The 20,807-nt window shown below is 43.4% G+C and overlaps 1 protein-coding gene across 2 annotated transcripts in view; it reads left to right on the forward strand.

The window, feature by feature from the left end:
* The window catches only part of coro2ba (coronin, actin binding protein, 2Ba), a 31,913-nt gene extending 11,106 nt beyond the window's left edge, over positions 1 to 20,807 (forward strand). Inside the window, exons 1-12 of one of the 2 annotated variants that reach the window (XM_031569359.2) lie at positions 6,604 to 6,750; positions 8,320 to 8,520; positions 14,258 to 14,374; positions 14,914 to 15,063; positions 15,180 to 15,344; positions 16,111 to 16,227; positions 16,448 to 16,552; positions 16,639 to 16,735; positions 16,954 to 17,066; positions 17,858 to 17,948; positions 18,027 to 18,166; positions 18,296 to 20,807. In XM_031569359.2, coding sequence (XP_031425219.1) covers positions 8,320 to 8,520; positions 14,258 to 14,374; positions 14,914 to 15,063; positions 15,180 to 15,344; positions 16,111 to 16,227; positions 16,448 to 16,552; positions 16,639 to 16,735; positions 16,954 to 17,066; positions 17,858 to 17,948; positions 18,027 to 18,166; positions 18,296 to 18,427 — 1,428 coding nt within the window. In that variant the 5' untranslated portion in view covers positions 6,604 to 6,750 and the 3' untranslated portion in view covers positions 18,428 to 20,807. Of the gene's footprint in view, positions 1 to 6,603; positions 6,751 to 8,319; positions 8,521 to 14,257; positions 14,375 to 14,913; positions 15,064 to 15,179; positions 15,345 to 16,110; positions 16,228 to 16,447; positions 16,553 to 16,638; positions 16,736 to 16,953; positions 17,067 to 17,857; positions 17,949 to 18,026; positions 18,167 to 18,295 lie in introns of those variants that run through there. The other variant, XM_012834738.2, reaches the window with a different exon arrangement.

Genomic DNA, 20,807 nt, shown 5'->3' on the forward strand with positions numbered 1-20,807 from the left:
AAATGAGAGGCACTTTTGGAGTGAGACCTGGGGACGGGGTGGGGTTTTTGGCATTGGCCCCCAGGCAGATGGCTCAGGAGCTGGGTAGTCCTGCCATCCCTAAGCCCCTTCCTCACACAGACCAGACAGGCATCCTGCTCCAGGAATTCCAGGCATTAAAAAGTCCCTTCACACAGCAATTCACATCTAATTTAATCCCATTTGGACTATGACCTCCCAGCATTCTAGTATGAGGCGCAGGGAGGATATCAGAGCGAAATCCAGCGGAGGAACTCAAAGAATCTCACTTTCTAAAATATTGACTTACACAGAGGACGGTTGGTGTGAAGACAACACACAGAGTTTGTGATTTCAGTGCAGTTTCTGTGGAAGTGACAGAAAAGTCAATGAGGCTTTTTAGGCTGATGAAATTCTGCATGGTGTACATCATGCCAACCCTTAAGCTGTCATAGCAGCGATTAATCAAAGCCACTTTTCATCCGAAGGGTCCCTTTCTCTGATTTTCATCTTAGGCAAAGTGCCACCTCTACGTCTTCATTCACGCCACCCCCACCCCATCTTACACCACCCCCCCAACTCACACATTCTCATTTGAACGCCTGCCCAGATGGCATTCATCTCACTCTAGCTAATCTTTTGTTGTCTGCAGCGCAAGGTTGGCACTGAAGCACCTCGAACTGTGTTTAAGCAGTCGAGACTGTAATGCCAAACGATGACAACAAAGACGCCAATTAATGCCCCTCCAGAAGCCACACACAGTTGCAGCAGTTAACGCCACAATGGGTAGATCTGCACAGCTGTTGAGCTTGCTATGAAGTAAGTTAAATTCAGAATGGAAATTTTACACTGCAGAATTACTCTTTTATATTGTCCCATACCTTTGTTCAGGAGAAGAGTCTGTGATGATCTGAGATATGTTTATTATAAAAAAAAATGTAGCCTTCTTTAGATCTACGTTAATTCCGAATGGTCAGTTTTAAAATGAGAATGGCATCCTGCTTGAAGAAAAGCATGATCGACAGAGGAGGGAGAAAAAAAGGCTGAGTCACAGTCTGGTGCCACCAAACCCCCCACATACCCCCCCCCCCCCCCCCCCCCCCCCAACACACACACCATCCGGACTCCATAGGCAGTCTGGCTCTCTTCCTCTTTCCAGCTACCTTAATCCCTATCCTCCCATCTGTTACCTCTGTTCATTACACAGGCCTTGAGCTGGTGGCTGGCAGCAGAGAGAGAGACAGAGAGAGAGAGACAGACAGAGAGAGACAGAGAGAGAGAGAGACAGAGAGAGAGAGAGAGACAGAGTGCTGTGGGCCAATATGAGACAAACAGCTCTCTCAGGGCTACCCTCATTCACTCAGTGCTCATGATGGAGCAGTCAGTGGAGGACAGCTATATATCAGATTTTTCCTTTCTTCTCAATCTTCATTCTGTCACTTGTCCTTGGCTCGTGCCACTGCATTACTGTATGATATTAATCTTTTTTTCGGTGTTTCTTGTTAATATTTTGTAATGCTCTGTGGGAAAGAGTTGGATGTCTTGCCATCTGGTTACAGGGAACTGCATGGCCTCCCTGTGAGATAACACAAGTGTTGCTATGATAGATTTCAGACTGTACCACAGTAGCTATGCTTTCTCTGAAGGATGAATACATTGTTGTAAAATATGCTGAATGTTCCCCAGTGGTGTTGTGGCTGTCAAGAGGTAGGAAGCAGTTTAATTAGACCAATCAATCCCAGATTCACTGGGAATTAGTGAAATTCATATATTTATTAATTGATTCAAAATCTGTCCGCCTGTAGTTGCAGTTTGTCTCCGGGGGTAGTGGCAAGGTGGCAGGGCAGATTGCATTTATTCTGCCTGTCAGTGAGGCGTGGTGCTCAGACCGGCCCGTCCTTCTGCCTTGGCTAGAGCACATTCTGCTGATCGTGCATACTCCAGAAAGCAGCAGGCAAGGGACTGTTAGACAAAGAAATGCACTCTATGCGTTATTAATTTATGTCACACACCCCTTTGCTTTCGGCTTACCCCCTGTTGAAAATATGTGTATCCACTATAAGTAGAAATAAGGTGCGGTGATTTGTGTGTCAGATGGATGTTATTCAAGAGACTTTTTTTTTCATGATACACAGTGGGATTACACTGCGTGACCCGATTGAATAATAGCAGCCACTGCAGGTACTTCAGCATCTAATCATTACACTTTTTTCATTTGCCATTTCAGCCATGGGACGCATTCAAATAATCACAGTCCCTAATTCAGCGTTAGAAAAAAAAATCCCATGCTGAATATCAAGCACACATTCATCACAGATGAAGATAAAGTCATATTAGTGGGTGCGGGGTGATCTTCACCTCCCACTGGCTAAATTACTGCGTTTATGCAGAGGGCTTCTGCTCAGGCCTCCTCCTCTTGCTGCCCCATTAAAGGCCCTCCAGGGCGCTCTGGCGCTGGCTGACTCGTCTCCTAAGTGCGACCCATTACCGGATCCACCCCCCTCACATGACGACCGGGCAGCCCTTCAGACAAGAGCCAGAAATTGATCAGCCATTTAAGTCTGGGGAACAATAGAGTTAAACAGCCACACAAAATGAGCAAGAGGCTACACAACCGTTCTGCTGGCACACCTTTGTACAAAAAGTAAACAAGCGCAGTAGAAGGCTTGCTAACCATCAAAGGTTTTGTTGGGAACTTGAGGGTTTTGCTCAGCTTAAGATCTAACTGTCTGTGGTGCAGAAGTAAATGTATACCACATCCAAGATGACAAAGGCAGCAGTAATGTTTGAAGGGTGGCATGCGGTTGAGAAACTACTGTGAATAGGTCAGGATGCAGAGTCGACAAGGAAGTGTCCGGTTATCTTCCACTATCTAAATTCACGAATGGTTGCCATTTGAAAGAAATGTTTACCATAGAAAATAAATAAAAAAGAAAAAGTATATCCATGACTGCGAGAGAGAGAGAGAGTTAAAAAAAAAAGGATTCTTTACAGAACTAAGAGGTTGGACAGACACAGCAACACCATTCCAGTCCATTAGTTCATCTGCTCCTTAGAAAGACCTACCTTGCATACCAAGTTTTTCCCAGAACAAGATGTTTAGGACTGATTTTCTTTTCACAGCAATTGGGTTTTCTTTGGTGAATGAATGGTCTGTGCCGCATGCTGTCAGAGAAAGGAGGTCTGGTTCACATTTGCAGAGACCATATTGTACCATTTGAACATCATCCTCTAACTAGATGCCATCTGGGTTTGGCAACATGTGCATAACTACACATTAGCGTTGTCTACCAGCCCTGTTCCAGTTTGGAGTCCCAGCCCATTGGAGCCATGGGGGAGAGTGAGGGGAATGAGATTAGCACGGCTCTCACTGTAGAGATGAAGTCACTCGGCTGTGTTGTTGTTAGTGAATTAATCTAATTCGTGCCACTCTCTCCCCCTGTCTCCTCACATTTCTTGGTAGGCCCACGTCCAAGCAGACAGTGTAACGTATCGGGCTGGTCGTATTACTGTTCACATTTAATAAGAGTTTGTAACAAGACCAGCCTCATTCAGGATTTGGTGAAAACACAAACGTACAGTTTGTGTCACTTGTGCGTCTTTTCTGTCTTCTCACATCTGTATAAGCAGTACATAATTCAGAGGATTATCAGCTCCCGCAAAGAAACTGAAAGTCAACCCCCCCCCACCCCCCAAAAGAAATGGGATTCTACTTTCAAAGCAAGAGCTTCAGTCTCTCTGGTATTAAAGAGCACGCTTGCTTACTTTGCCGCCATCATCCGGGGGCCATGCAGTTCTTATGAAAGTCACTGTGTGTCCACAGCTGGAGAAACTGCTGCCAAAATAACCAGCGGGGGATTGCGGCTCTGTGTTATTTCACTCCCGCCGCGAGTGAATGTCGTCGGAACTGGCTCCGCACTCATGAGGCCGGGGGGACGGGGAGTGGGGGGGGCAGAGCGGAGGGGGACCACTGAAGATCCAGCGCAGCATCACAAAGACGCCTCCACGGGCATGGTGACGAGCTAGACAGCTGCCCCGTGGCGCTCCATTCAGGCTTTTGTCTCCCATCCTCTGTGGGTCTGTGAAAGACCCTCTTCCTCCTTGGATCTCCATCAAGTACGAGCACTGCCGGTCTCAAGTCAAGTGCGTTCACAAAACCAGCTTATGAAAAATTTGTCACATGTGGTTCGGGCAGCTGGGGTCAGACAGTCCACTTCTTATTGATGGCCAGCACATGAGTTTGGAATTCAAAACGTTGCCAGTAGAAAAGTGACTAGCGGAGTAGCTGGCAAGCTTAGGCTGTTCAGTCAGCCAACAGGATGTACAAGAACTCAACCGCTCTCTCGTTCCAGACCGGGAACTGCCCACACACGATCGGAGATGATTGACATCAAACATATAGGGCCTTTTTTTTCATTGTTTTTGGATCCTATTTTGAAATTCAGATTTTCCTGTATGATTTTGCACCGCATTAGATACATATTTCTATTGTAATATCTTCCAATGACCATTCATCTATTTCACTTGCATGAAAACACATGCAGATATATTCGATGTTGACACAAGGAAGGATCACAAGGAGAGTGTGAACACAGGCATGGAGCAATACTGACTGCAGGGCGAGTGAGAAAAAGTCAATAAACAGAATGTGCTCTCTGGAGTGCCTCTGCCCCTAAGCCATCACACACACACACACACACACGCAGGCACACACACACACACACACACAATAACACACACCCACACAGACACACATACACACACACACACACACACACACAATAACACACACACACACACACACACACACAATAACACACACACAAACCCACACATGCACACTTGAACACATACTCATCATTACAAAGCCTAAAAAAACAACAATGCAGGACCTGCAGGGGTCAATTGCCCTACACTAGCCTCTCAGTTGCAACCTCTCCCTCGGAGCTCTGGGAAGCCTATTCCCATCCTGTACAAACAAAGAGGAGAGGAGCGAGGTGAACACATGCCAGACAGAGAGAGATGCTGGAATCCTCCGTGCAGCTTCACCTCTCCTCCTAACATAGTATCATGGCCTGAGGCGTGGGATAACCTCCAAAGCACACACTGAGCAAACACACCGTGTCTTCTTCCAGTTCCTGTCTCTCTTCTCTATGGGCGAGAGGACTACAGGGATACATCCTACTACATTTCAACGCCATAGCTACTACTATCTCAGCCATTCATGTAAATAAAAGGTCTTTACAGAGGCGCTCATCATACAGTCATCCATCTATATGTCATCACAAGCTTGTAAGTCTTTCTTGGAAATTAGATTTTCTTTTCTTTCATAGGGCATAGAACATTTTGTTTCTCAGAGAGAAAATCACAACAATCATTGTTGAATAACATTCATACATCGGAACTATAAAAGAGCCATTCATTTGGAGATGACCAAAGACCAGTATCAGTGCCCGTACCTAACAGCACCCTGCTCTGGCACACAGCACTGTTTGTGCCACCATGGCAGAGCAATTCAATTAACATACAAGTCTTCCTGCTGATCACAGATTAGGCAGTGGCCAGCCACCCAGTGTAGACAGATGTAGAAGAGTCTGTCTAAAGACTAAAGACTCATAACAGGCAGTCCTGACCTGATTAGAAATATCATGTGAAATGAGTCCCACTCACCTGCATTTTGTTCTTTTGCTGAAAATGCAGTTGTGAAAATGGAGTCTATTTGTGGATCTCAATACAGCTAGGGGTGAAGGTTTGGCATTTACTTTTGAAAACAACTGTGCATAGTAATGATATACAGGGCTTCACTTATTATTCATTTGGATGCTCTTCGCTTCGTTGGTGGCAGGAGAAGGTGGGGTGCATGGGCCTCTGGTCTGGGGTGGGGGTTCTTTCAAGCCTGCTGAGGTGAGAGGCGAAGCAGAAAAAGGCGCTTGCACCACCCAGGAATACCGAGCATGCCCAGAGCTGACCTTTTTTTTTGCACAACAGGCCTCTACCCTCTGGCAGGAGCTCTTTCACCCAAGACAGAGGAAGGAATACCATGAAAATCAGAACTGATTGTGGATACGAGGATGGCTGTTAAGCCAAAAGGACTAGAGCTGCTGCTACCTCAGTCTGGTGGTTTGTGCAAAAGCTTTAGTTTAGATATTAAATTATTTAATATTTAATTTGTCCATGGAGTGAGGGCAATACATTGGAGGTTGAACATCCATTTTAATTTCTTCTCTGATGTCAGAGTACTTACATAACATATTTTGAGTAGCATCTTTGAAAGAACGTAAAGGTCATCCCTGGCAGGAAATAGAAAACTGTGAAGAGCAATTGTGAATGTGGCAACTGAAAGGAGGCTCTATTCAAATCTCAAGTTGTTTGCATCCTTTTTTTAAATATGCATTCAAAGGCTGTCTCAGAAATCATACAACAACAGGGAGCTGTAGCCTGAGAGGGAAACAGAGAGAGAGGGAGCGAAAGAGAGAGAGAGAGGGAGGGATTGAGCTAGTGGAGTAACCACAGTACTTAAGAGAAAGACCACTACGGCAGCTCCAGGGCTGGGCCTGTGTCGGGCCTGGGAGGGAGGGGGAAGCGGTGGGAGGGGAAGAGTTGAGGGACGACAGAAACAGATGCAAGCTCATAGCCCAAGCCAGCACACTGGATGTACAGGCAGAGGATACTGGCAGCTTTACTCAGAAGAGACCGGCATCTGTAATCTGAGAGCCGCCAAGCACACAGTGGAGAGTTCCACTACTCCTGAAGGTAAGACACCAACTGCAGAGAATGAAAGGACTGGATGGATCCGCTGCCTGGATGTTGGGGCTATACATTTTCTGTTTTGATACACAGGCTGTCTTAAGTTGGTCAAGATGAGGATGGTGGTGTGTTGTGGAAATAGGGAGAGAAAAAGGTTTCATACTGACAATGGGCACTTGGAGTTGCATGTGCTGCCCAGCTCCAAGAAATCTAACTGTGAGCAAAACTCAATACCAGCACTCTCCATTGCCTTGGGCTAACTCTCTCTCTCTCTCTCTCTCTCTCTCTCTCTCTCTCTCTCTCTCTCTCTCTCTCTCTCTCTCTCTCTATGCTGTTAAGCATTACATTTTAAACAAGCAGGCATTGTGCTCATTCTCTGCAATGGCTTGACAACAGTCATTCTTCTCAAGCTCTTTTTGGGGAATTGATGACTGGTCCTGCACTGTGTGTGGAATGGATATTATATTCCAGCATCTGCCTGAGATCCTGTGTGAGTGTGAGTGTGTGTGTGTGTGTGAGAGACAGTAAAAAAGAGACTGGAACCAAGGACTGGGAGAGAGACTAATCATAACTAGAGGGCTGTGACAGCTGTCTCTGGACCTGCAGTAGCTGTCCTTTGACTGATGCTACGCCACTTCGCCTCAGTGAGTGAAACTAACGGATTGCCCACCCACTCCTAGGCATGTAACTCAATTGTCCACCAAGAGACTTACATGTTAAAACTGCTGTATGCTGACATTCATGCAGACTGATGCTGCTTGGAGTCGCGTGTGTGCATCTGACTGCAGGAAGATGGCTGAACAATGCTGAATTGAGCTCCCTGCTGATGTCATCACATGAGTGTGTGACCTGATAGACCTTTGTCATAAATCCTCTCATTTCCTGGGACCTTTCTCTCCACATTCTAATCTTGGAGTCGGGGTTCATTTTGTCGTGACTGTGACAATGTCTCATTCTTTGGCACCAATTTCTATTTTTCGCACCAGCCCACATCATTCATGTGGCAGTTTGTGATTCAGTGAGTTTTATGATTCAGTTAACCACTTCCCTTTGCTCTGAAGTTTTTTCTTTTTTCCCCCAAGCCATATGTTTCATGACAGATAGGCTTTGGAGGGCGGCAAATTACATGGAATAATCTACTCTGAATGTATAGTGTGCCATATGCTGTTACTGTATGTGAAGCTGTCATTATGTGGCTTCCATGGCACAGTGCTTCAAATGGACTCACACATACTGTGTTTGAATGACATAAAATAACCATTTCAACATGTGCTCTATACTCCATCCTTTACCAGGCCTAATAAGGTTGTTACGTTTATGGGTTCATTTTTATGGTACTGTTGTAAGGGCACCCGACTCTTTTGTACATTCTTTTGGATTCAGTGCTAACATTTGTTTGAATGTGGTTTTTCTCTAAATTGGGAAACCCCAATATTTGTGGATGCCATTATTTTGTGAAGATCTTGATGTTCTTCAGGATCAAGTGTGTCCCATGCATCACACAGAGTATGGCTGGACAGAGAGCTGAATACCCTCTTCCTAAATTCTCCTCCTCCTCTTTGCACTTGTTTTCAGATGTCATGGCGCCCGACATACCGAAGCTCCAAGTTTCGAAATGTGTACGGCAAAGTGGCCAACCGGGAGCAGTGCTTCGACGGCATTCCCATCACAAAGAACGTCCATGACAACCACTTCTGCGCCGTCAACGCCAAGTTCCTCGCCATTGTCACTGAGAGTGCTGGAGGAGGATCATTCATTGTCGTCCCTGTCGCCCAGGTAACCACTGTTTCAGCTTCAGAGAGCAGAGAGCAAATTCAGATATATTTGCATGTCTATAAGGCAGCATGCTTGTCTTTACCTCTCCTCTTTATCCCTGATTAAGCTCTTTCAGGCAGAACGACTCTTGCATATAGTACTACATATATAGTATAGTACTTACTACAATATTGAGAAGCACAAAACACTTATCGGGGGGTAGGGGGTGCTCATCATAATGGTAAATATAGGTGTGTCAACAGGCAAACAGCTGATATGATGTTTTACAGCAGTAATATACAACAAAGATACAACAATAACAAGTAATACAATACAATGCTACTATAATACAAATACCATAAATACAACAAGGGACAAAATCAATTAAGGCAGCGTGCTCCTCTTTCCCGACCTCCTCTTTTTCCCTCATAAAGTTGTGAAATAAAGAGGTAAAATCCTGAATATTGTTAAGAAAGGAAGAGCAGAATTGTTTTCCCCTGAAAAATTCCATTCCACTCAGCTGTGCCAAAACATTCACTGTACAACCAGAGTCCAGTTTGCAAGACAGCCAGAGTTAAGATAATAATGAATAGGAATTCTAAAGTGAACCACTCAGTTCAAGATCAACATAACAGCACCGTGGCATCCGCTTTCGTAATGGGAAATCTGTAGCCTTGAGGCCTTCTGTAAACATGTGGTGGGCGGTATTACATATAGCTTACCTTTATCTCAACATTTATTTACCTTTCGCTTTGACTACCTTAAGGGCTTAGTATGTTGTAGGATTACTGTCTGCAGAGGTCACGTCTGGCAACTGGTTTGGTTTGAGTATTAACGAGCGAGGGGTCACAGTTAGGCGGCAAAGCAAACACTTTCTCTGTCCCACTGACACAGTTACATTCTCTCACTGAACGGGAGACTGGTTGCACAGATGTCTTACACCTTCAGACAAACATGCCATAACATGCTAACACACATGCTAAACCCCAAATCTAGCGGCAAAAACACAAAAACTGAGCTTCTTTCAGACACATCCGTTCAGAATCAGTCAAGAGGAGAAAGTAAGTGTGGTTGACTGTACATTGTGCCAGGACTACACTGCCCCTTTAAGGCAGACATGGCAGCCAAGCTGAAATTTCTGCTGGCTACAAAGCCTTTTATCCTGAGCGCATGCCAAAGCAAGCTATTACCAGAGAGCAATTTAAATTAATCTGGGACTTTAATTCTCTTAGTTGGGCCTTCAGCTGGTATCAGCTGAAACGTATTGTCCTCGCTGAAATCAAAGAAATCAGTGCTGTTCTGTGGCCACGTCTTAATGGAGCCAGATCACTTTTTGCGATCAGATCATTTTGTTGTGTGTTGGGCTGCCCCAGAGGTGTTTTTCCTCGTAACCATCACAGGCCAGACTTGATCACGCAATGCCACAGCAGAGCCCTCAAGCCTGCCCTAATTTAGCGTACCAAATGGGCCAGATGCGCAGTGCTGCGTTCCCGGCATTCCCACTGTCCTTTTATCATGTGTCCCTTTTCCTGGCATGTGCTCCGTCACAAGACACTGCCCTGTGGAACCGTGGAATGCTGAGCATCTTTTCAGCTATGATCAACACATTTTAAATGTCAGATTGGCCATCAATGGCACTTTTGTCAGCATTATTTGAAGCCATTCCATTGGTGTTTTTTTTTTCCTTTTTGGCTTGGGCAGGACTAATTGTCCTTTGCTCTGAAAGGGTAGTGCTTTTCCCCTGGCCCTTTGACTGGAACGTCATTTCTGTTGGCTGTTTTCTTACACACTGTCCTTGCTCTTTGTGTTTGCCAAGTTAGCTTATTGGTGCTGGTGCAACCTTATTGCTTTGTTGAAATGAACTTCATCAGTACACAGTTGGTGCACTGTGCTTGAGTGGATAGCTTCTCCATGAAGAAATACTTAGTCCTAGTTTTTGTCTTTTACAGTTTTAACAGTTTTTTTAGTCACGTTGTGCATATACTGTTTGTTGCTAAATACCCATTAATACGTAAAAGGGGTTCATTTGAGCAACAAAAATATTCCATTGTAACACAACCTGCTGTACCCTTTGAATGAATCTGTCAGTAAAATTGAGTGACAGTGAGTTAGACTTTACTTACCATAAATCTGGTATTTATTTAGGGCACTGGTGGCTACATGTGCACTGGGTAATACAGACACATGGGAACAATATCATCTGAACTCTGAACTGCTATATGCTTGACAACGTGATAGGAGCTCTGGAAAAAACACATATATTACTAGCAGGCAGCCAAAAAGAGAGATATGATACAGGATGGGTATATAGTATTGATGGTGATGTCATCAGATTGAGTTTAACTGCTGGAAAAACTAAGAGCAGCCTTGACCTAATGGCGCAGCTGGACTCTCTTGTGTGAAGGACATTTTCAACAACGCACAGTCTTGAGAATTAAATATAATCCTTTTCTCATACACAATCTTAGTTCATCCCTAAAATTAATAGATAACATCTCTGATAACTAACACACCGTGTTTGAACATGTGTGTGAATGAGAGTTTGTGGCTGCAATAAAGAGTATACTCATAAATGGTATGACTGTGCTATAGAGGAGCAGAACAAATGCCACATTGGCAAATGCTGATCCTCCAAACTGGAGGAAGGGCCATCTGCTTCTCTGATGAGGAAGAGGAAGAGGAGAGAGACTGCCTCCTACTGCCAGGTCCTGTTTTCACAGTTCAGGAAAAAAAATCTTAATCAGCAACCCACACGTTTTAGTGGATAAAATAGAAAAAAAACTGCAATATTCAGAAAATGCACTGCAAGGTCTCAGAGGCTTCAGGGAGAGTGGCGGTGGTCAGTAGCAACACTTTGGCGGTAACCTTATACTCACACATACCAGGGAGTCTCACTCCAGATGGGCTGATTATTAGCTCTGAGCGCTAGTGTTAATGAGCAGAGACTGACACAGATTTTCCAGCCTCCTGCCCGAGTGCCGTTCTAACGCAGATTAGGAACTGCTGGCCGCCTCTTTGGGAGCTGCCAAGACAGAATGGCTCACACAGAAGCCGGTCCAGCTGTTACAGCATGGCTGGACGCAAGCAACCGATGACCACCTCCAGAGACAACCCAGCCCAATGATATTCAACCTGCAGGCTTGAACATTCATTGAAAATGTGGGCTTGTGATTTGACTGCTGCTCTCCATAAAAAAAGCTTTCCAGAAGTGCGCTTCAGCTTCCAGCGTTTCTCATGAGATGACCCCATTCATTTTGCAGTAAATATAAGCAACCAGCTCCAGCAATGTGCTGAGACCAGAATGTATGTGAGACATACATCTTTTCTGTTCTCAGTCTAGAAACCTGGAGCAAAGCACCTTTGTCAGGTCCTGTTATGTAACGAGAATAGCCATTCAGCACTCATCAGCTTCAGCAAAGTCAGTGTTTTTCTGCCAGTATGTTGCTGCCTGCTGGGCATCCTTCCAGTGCATTGTGTTTACTGTCTATCCTTCTTTGAGTATAAACCATGAAAATGCTGCTTTATGTGTGATGTCAAAAATAGTTTCACACTAGACTGTCATCGGGATAATTGCACGGTAAGGGCTCTTTGGCTTAGGGCCTGACTGTTAACGTCACAGCTCTTTCTGCATGGCACTCTCAGGCTTCAGACCCGCAGTCGTGAGGATGTGGTGCGTGACTGAGACTGCAGCGCACTGACAGCTGGTCTCAGGCCAGCACATCTGAGTCAAGAACCAAGGCACACGGCACCTCTACTGCCACAGGGCCAGAGAATCAGCTACAGTGCAACTTGTAAGGGAGAAGCAAAAGTAGAGGGGGGCGGGCAGCGTGGAGAGAGGAGAGGGCATATAGAGTGAGAGGGAGGGAGGACGCTTTTCATACTTATACGTGTGCAAACCTTTTGCATTCTTATTATGAACCCTTTCGGGAACTTTTGTCCAACCCTTCCAGAGAGGAAATATCCAAATCCCCACTGATTTCCTGCTGAAGCACTTAAATAGTCACATCCTGTGTGTCCAGTAGCCTTTTGAATCAGCTGCACTTGCTTATTAAATGCAGCTGCAGAATCCGGTCATATACCAGCAGGTTTTCTGCCTTGCTATGTTTGCCGGTGTGTGTTTCTCATATACTTGTCGAGTCTGTTTTATGACATGATAGATGCTGCAGAGACCGAGTACTGGTCAGTGAGTGGTGTTAATGATTCCACCATATTCCTCTATTTTTTTTTTTAGCTGGTTGCAAAATGATTTTTCCTTACATTTGTGAAATATTATCTTTCATATATAGAAGCTTATGCACGGATTCGAGACAATACCACAGACCTTTTTGCATGGTGTCTGTTTGGTGCTTGTGTTGCGTTGTGTTTATGTTTATGTTTTGTTGTGGGTGCAACAAGGGGCTTTTGCCAAGGAAAGCATCTCTATGGGACTGTGTCTTTGGCTCATGGGTCTCTAATTAGGGTACTTTTGACATGCAGCCCTGGCAAGTAAGGGGGGTCTGCACTACTAAAACTAGTAGTCTTACCAAGACGTATGATCTCTTATGCGGTCACTCACAGCCACATAAATCATGATTTTATGTTTTGTTTTTTAGTTATTCTGTGTATGTGAAATTTTCTGAAAATGTGTCTTTTTTTTGCCCCAGGAGGCCCCAAATGAATGACAGCACTCAGTAATCTAATTTGATTAAATGGGTATAGTAGGTTGATTAAAAGTTTAAATGTCCTTTCTTTTTAAAATCTTTGACAATGTAGACTATTGTCATAAATTCTGTTTCATTTGACACCCGAGAACAACTAGTTATCAAACAGTGATGACTCATGGGTGTGCGTGTTTTTTACCTTTGTCTCTACTACTGAATCAATGATTAGCTATCTTCCATCACAGAGAATCATTGTAAAAAACATTGTCAAGTTGGCCTGTGTCATACTATTCCTCTTTTGAGCATGTCATCTGAGAGGCCTATCTCATTATTGTATTCTGTATCCCACTGAGCGTTGAGCTCTTCCGGGAAATCAGAGTGGATGGAACCATTTTAATACTGCCAATGGAAATAGCCTAAAATGAGAACACCCTCAAGCAACCACTGTGCTAATTAAGAAAAATCCTACAAATTATCATGAAATTTGTTTTGTCTTTGTCTAGCTGAAACGTTGGACCAGAGGGTAGATGGATCTATTTTATTTTAAGAAAATACCCCCTGCAGAGTGATAATACACAAGATCATTAAACCTGCAATATTACATGTTCTGAATTGTATCTTATGGCACATTGAAGAGTATGTCATAAGATTACAAATTCTGTGGAGACAAGTTGCACACGTCATCTTGCAAGCAAGCAAGTACACGACCTTACAGGCAAGTCCCACAGGAAATAAGAAGGAGGTCACTGGGCTGAAATGACATCAAACATTCATGACATCATGACCGATATTCTGCAGCCATAACCCTGGAGCTGTAGGCATTATGCTGCAGCACCACACAGTGGCCGCTTTTGTTAAGCTTCATAGTTTAAGCTGCAGAAGAGCCCATACAAAACATCCAAGGATTTTTAAATTTTAATTAAAGTCAGTAAAAAAGTTAAGCAAATGGAAGTGAAGAATAATGTTCAACAATCCTAATATTTTACAGATTGCATATTTCGTACTATTTGAAAATACAACAATACAAAAGAATATATCCTCAATACATGACTGAAAAGCAAATACATGCTGTGTTTCTATTGCAGTTATTCACCTGCATATGTCTTCCTCCTATATAGTCAGGACGCATTGAACCTCACAATCCAAAGGTTTGTGGTCACCAAGGCAACGTGTTGGATATCAAGTGGAATCCCTTCATCGACAACATAATAGCTTCCTGCTCAGAGGACTCTTCTGTGAGTGGAACGCTGCACATTGATGCACTTACAGTATATCATAACCAGCTGCACTGGGGACACAGAAATACACAAACATACACATTATAAATGTATCCATTATTCATGAGTTTTTGAAAAAAATGTGGCAGGATCTCTGCCAACTGTTTTTTGAAGTCATGGATATTAGGCATGTGTGTGTGTATATTTAGCCCTCCAGGTTTTCAATCGATGAGAGATAAGCTCTATGGTACAACACTGGTTTACTTCTGTAATCCTCTGAAATCCTGGTGTATCAACCCAGAATATTTTTGCATTTGTGTCCATGCTTGCATACATCTTTCTGTCATACCCACTGACCCAGCTTCACATATTCAAACCTAGCATGACAATCCAGAACAGATTTCATATTTTAGTTTTTAGAATTCCACAAATCCACAAATAAAGCCGGCCTTTTTAAGGCAAGTTATAAATATAGCTTACAAACAGGGAGCTGACATTCATTGAGTATTCATGTACCGGAGTACACCAGTGCACCTGATACTGTATTGGCTCCTCAGGTGCGAATATGGGAGATTCCAGAAGGAGGACTGAGGCGGAACATGACGGAGGCCGTCCTGGAGTTGTACGGACACAGCCGGCGTGTGGGCCTCATAGAGTGGCACCCCACCACCAGTGGGATCCTTTTCAGCGCTGGTTATGACTACAAGGTGATAACACTAAAACAAAGGCCAGGCAGAAAGTCAGTGTTTGATGAATCTATGATTCTAGTTTCCTGGATCAGTTCTAAACATGCCTGTCTCCTCTCTTAAATACCTCGCCTCAGATCTTGATCTGGAACCTTGAAATCGGGGAGCCGGTGAAAATGATTGACTGCCACTCGGACGTTATCCTCTGCATGTCCTTCAACACGGATGGCAGCCTGCTGGCCACCAGCTGCAAGGACAAGAAGCTGCGCGTGATTGAGCCTCGGTCTGGCAGAGTCTTACAAGTGAGGAAAGATGACCTTCACATAAACTTAATGACCATAACATAACTGTATTGCATCCCGTTGCTGTTCAATCATCAAAAAAGTGGAAAAGTGACTCGCCATGTTCATGTGTCCAGGTTCAAAGCCACACTTCACACCTACTGAAACCAAAAAAAAATAGCATAAAAAAAATAATATCATATCGCAACCAATACTCATAGCATATGTATATGCTGCCATGACCCTCACAAATCTCCTCAAAGCCTCTAAAAATAAAGTTAACCCTCAAACAGTGATGTAAAGGGCTGCATTGAACTTTGATGACACAAATAATTCTGTTTTGTTCACAGAAAGTTCTCTCCTATAGGTCAGGCCTTTTTAAAGTTGACTTTTCGAGTCTGTGACAGGGGCCCAGGCACTAGGGAATGCTGTGCATTATTAATACTGTATCGTGTGTTTTACTCGAATGGTCCTCTCTTAATCCTTTAGCCTCATAGCAGCAAATCAACCCCTGGCAGCAGAGCTGTGAACTGTATATAGTTTCAATCCTTCCCATGTTTCTACAAACATCCCTGAAATTCAATTACATTATGCTGGGCTTTTTTGATAAGGGCCTAGTGGATCTTGTCCCTGCATAATGGGTATAGTAGGTTTGCCTGGAGGCTAATCCTTGTCATGGATATTAGCCTCAGTCTTGAGGAGGCATTTTTCTATGAAGACTCTATGATGACATATGGCTATTGTAATTAAATTACATTAACTTAATTTGTTTTTGCTCTTTGGATAGGAGGCTAACTGTAAGAATCACAGAGTAAACCGGGTGGTGTTCTTGGGCAACATGAAGCGACTGCTGACGACAGGTGTGTCTCGTTGGAACACCAGACAGATTGCATTGTGGGATCAGGTGAGCAGAACCCCTCACAACCAAAGCCTGCACCACCAAACCCCCCTGCCCCCCTCTTAGGAGGTCTTCACTACTGCCGTTTTCTTTTGGTTAACCGTCAATGTGCACCACAGAGAGCATTGAAGCTCATGATCCATCACAAGAGGTTGACAGTGTTGAAATGACCTCTGTCAACACTCCCTGTAACATGACCCTGAACATGGCCATATGTCTTCCTCAGGAGGACCTGTCCATGCCCATGGTAGAGGAGGAGATAGATGGCCTGTCAGGGCTCTTGTTCCCCTTTTATGACCCAGACACACACATGTTATACCTGGCTGGAAAGGTAAACAAGTTCTCAAATTCAACATAGATTTGTAAGTTTATTTACTTTTGCCTTTTAAAAGCATAATATTTTGCATGTATTTACAGGGAGATGGAAACATCCGTTATTATGAAATCACCACAGAGAAGCCATACTTGATGTATCTAATGGAGTTTAGATCCCCAGCGCCTCAAAAAGGACTAGGTAAGTGTTACACTGACGTAAATGGGGTCTTGATAGTAGTATGCATTATTCTTGATTCAGTTCAGAAGACAATTCAGGAACCATTTCCTTTCTGTAATAAAACTAAATGCATTCTCTAAACCTTGTGAATTACTCAGTGCGTCTAGCGAAGACAATTTCATAATGACCTTATGAATGAAGTCCGTGTCCGAAACGTGTTCTCATGGTATGATTTGCAGGTGTCATGCCAAAGCATGGGCTTGATGTAGCAGCCTGTGAAGTCTTCAGGTTCTATAAGCTGGTGACCCTGAAGGGACTGGTGGAACCCATCTCCATGATTGTACCAAGAAGGGTCAGTAAAAGTTCCCCAATCAATCCCAAAAGCATGAGCTAATAAATCTTCCAATCCGCCCATAGAATCTATTACTGTGAACAGCTCCAGACAGTAGCTGAAAAAAGCAGTGCTCCTTTGGGAGATTTTAAGGTGAACTCATGCCTAAGCCTCTGATAGGTATTGATACCACATAGATACAACACAAGGACTGCCCAGGTTTGCTTGTCACCATCTCATTAATTACGCTGACAAGGCTGTAGAATCCCTCACCTTTGGCAGGAGTATGTAATTGCTTGTCACCTCATTGAACCACTGAGTCACTCTTGAGTTCACCTCACATCAGATGCAAGTCCTGTTGTTTCATGCTTCTTAAAGTGGAGGAGATGTGTGACAGATTTGAGACTTCACAGAGCAGACAAGGTTCTCTCTCTTTGATCATAAGATATTCAGGGATGATATACATCTTTTAGAAGTAATTCCTCTAGGGAATAACATCTAACTTCATTACCAAGATACCTCAGTACAGAAAGATGTTCTTCAGCTCTTTTTCAGTTTTTGATGTTCAAAAGAAAAAAGTTGTTTGTGGAAACACATTTAGGTTGATTCTATGTAGAAGTAATTTTCATTACCTTCCAAAAAACAAACCACCAACAAAAACAAAACCATCATAAGATGCCATACAATAATTTCATTTAAACAAACATTTCAATTTCAACACCCAACTCTAAAATGTTTACTATTCAGCACTGAAAAGCCCCTGTGAGGTGCTGTTTACAACACTAATTCTGTATGTGTCTTTGATGTCACAGTCAGAGACATACCAGGAGGACATCTATCCCATGACTGCTGGCACTGAGCCTGCCATCACAGCTGAAGAGTGGTTAAGTGGGATCAACCGAGGTACGGACCAGTATCCCGTCTGTCTACTTCTGATTTGTCTGTGTGAGAAGCTCATTCCTCTGATGTTTTTGCACACAGATCCTGTGCTTATGTCGCTGAAAGAGGGCTACACTAGACCCAACCAGCTTGTCTTCAAAGCTCCTGTAAAAGAAAAGAAGAGTGTGGTGGTTAATGGGATTGACCTGCTGGAAAACGTGCCACCCAGGACAGAAAACGAGGTTTGTAAACCCTTATGATTTATGCATGCTCTATTACACTACTTAATGGGGCAGAGGTGTGGATTTTGAGAGGTTTACTTAAGGTCTGAACACACTGAAACCTCAAGACCCTTGTCTTGTCTTTGGCAGCTTCTGCGGATGTTCTTCAGACAGCAGGAGGAGCTGCGGCGGCTGAAGGAGGAACTCACCCAGAAGGACGTTAAAATAAGACAGCTGGAGCTGGAGCTTAACAACCTGAGGAACAGCCCCAATAACATATGACCAGAGGACCGAGCCTCGGGGCAGAGCCTGGCCACCTATGAGATATTACTCTGAGCCCCTGGCACTGCTGAACCCGACGGCGCATGGCCTCCTTCCCCTCCATTTAGCATGCCCAACAGGGGCATTTGTTCTCACTAGGCGATGCCACTTCCCTGGCGTATGCTCCAGCAACTTTTTCAGGGGTAGAGAGATTCCCTCCCCATGAACCAATGCTAACCTCTTTCTCTCTCTCACCTATGGCCTGAGTTTCCCCACTGCCAGTTGAGCTGCAGTGAGCTCCATCTCCAGTTGTGGAGCCGTGTGATATTTGCACCCATAGGTGTGCACGTGAACTGTATAAAGATGGAACACAAGTCAGTTTTACTACAGGGCTTTGCTTTTCCTTTTCCCCATGAATGTCTCAACTGCAAAAGTTGACATCTGGATTTGAATGGCTTTCATCAGCTATATTAGCCTGTTTTTGAAGGTAGATGATTTTCGGTCTCTGTCTGTATCTTCCACTTGGCTCTGAAATTTTAGTATTTTAGCTTTACTATGGTAATTATTTATTTTGATATGTTCTTTTGTTTAAGGCTCTGTTCTTTGTAGTCGAGTTCATCTCAGTAAATACTTACTGACAACAAAGAATAGGACCATAATTTACAGGTATATCTCAGTAACTCCTCAAGAGCAAAGACTCTGAAATGAACTGTGCCGGTGATGTCTCTTATTGGTAAGGACCTTCATTGGAAGCCAGTGCCATGTGCCAAGACCAAGGTAATGTTGTCAACATGTTGGTGGGCAAACCATACTTCTTAAGGAAATCACAAAATTTGGCTTCCGTACAGTGAACTCACTGAAGTCATATGAGGTGTTCTGTATGCGTAATGTTCTTCTCTAACCATATTTACTTACCAAGTGGGAAAGTGAGAGCGTTTTATCCGTTCACAAATGCTGACAAAACAAGGACAACAGTAGAAAGTAATTTAAAGGTATTTACATAATAGAAGTAGTCATAAAGAAAGGTGGGGGCTCACACAGATGATAGTGACACAGAACATGTTCAATTGAGCAAAGTAAAACAATGAAAGTTTTGATCACCCTACATAGCTGTATGCAAAAATTTTCGCTTTTTTTTTTGCAGTTGCATTTTACCTTAGATTTAAATTAAATGTGGGCTTCTCTCCCATAGTCACAATCTGGAAATCTATTAATTTAGGTTTCATCACTTCACAGTGCATCCACAACATTTAAATTGAACTAGACTGTCAGAATCTCTCATGTGATAATTATTTGACCTGAATATATCACCAAATGTGTACATGAGTGTGTTATTCAGGTTTAGATTCTACATATGATGTGTATCCACATAATATTGTGTGTTATGTTATTGCCAGTCAATTTTCAAACCCTGAAACGCTAACCTTTGATTATTGCATTACAAGTTTGTCTTGGGATTTTACACATACAACTTAAAAACACATAAAACAGATTCACTACACACTTTAGGTGTTGAATGCCTCAATTTAAATTTGCTTTGATACACAGATGGAACTGCCTAGCAGGTAGCTTATTCAAACATTATGAATATAAACAAACAATTGACACATGATGGATCATATAAAGTATGGGAGGAAGAACAAGAAGGTAAAAGTTTTTCCTCAGTTCTTTGAAACAACCATCCCCATTTGCTGAGGAGCACAACTTGGTTAGTGGAGGTAGAGGTAATTGGTGGAATCAGCAGGTTGTATGGATGGGACAAAAAACATGGCAGGTCTTTTACTCTGAACCTCTGCATGAAATAAACTTTGAGGACATGCGTAACAATACAATAGCCTGGCCCGGCCACCCAAGCATCATCACCAACTTGAAGACTATCGCAGTATCTGGCAGTGATTTTTGCTGCCAGTTATCACTGAATCCAGCAAGATGGTTGACATAGTTGCTTCATTTAAACACAAGACTGAGCTTATAAAGGTTTCTGTTAAAACAAATCACCGGTCGAAAACTAAGAACACTGCAAATTTCAACACAAAATTCGCTATTAATGGTACATCCTGTAACCTCATGACGCTAATAGGCCTACACTGTTTTGTGTAAATAAATGTGTTGTACGTCCTGGTTTGTCTCAGAAGTTGTAAGATTTCATAGTTTTCAAGCTTCTGGCAGGTTTATACCACTGTGCTTATTTCTTTCTCCACTGTTTTCTTCAAGAATTCAGATCAACTGCAAAATGCTCTGAGGTCTTAGGTAAAGAGTAAAGCCACATGTACAGTTAGAACACAACGTGGCAGTTGGGTATTAATCTAATTCTACCATTAATTTCCTTTGGATCTCTGGCCTGTGCTACCTGTGTGGACACTAGAATAATAATTCTATATTCACCCAATGAAACCCTGAA

The sequence above is a fragment of the Clupea harengus genome, chromosome 6 (genome assembly GCF_900700415.2).
Source record: "Clupea harengus chromosome 6, Ch_v2.0.2, whole genome shotgun sequence".
NCBI classification, from domain to species: Eukaryota; Metazoa; Chordata; class Actinopteri; order Clupeiformes; family Clupeidae; genus Clupea; species Clupea harengus.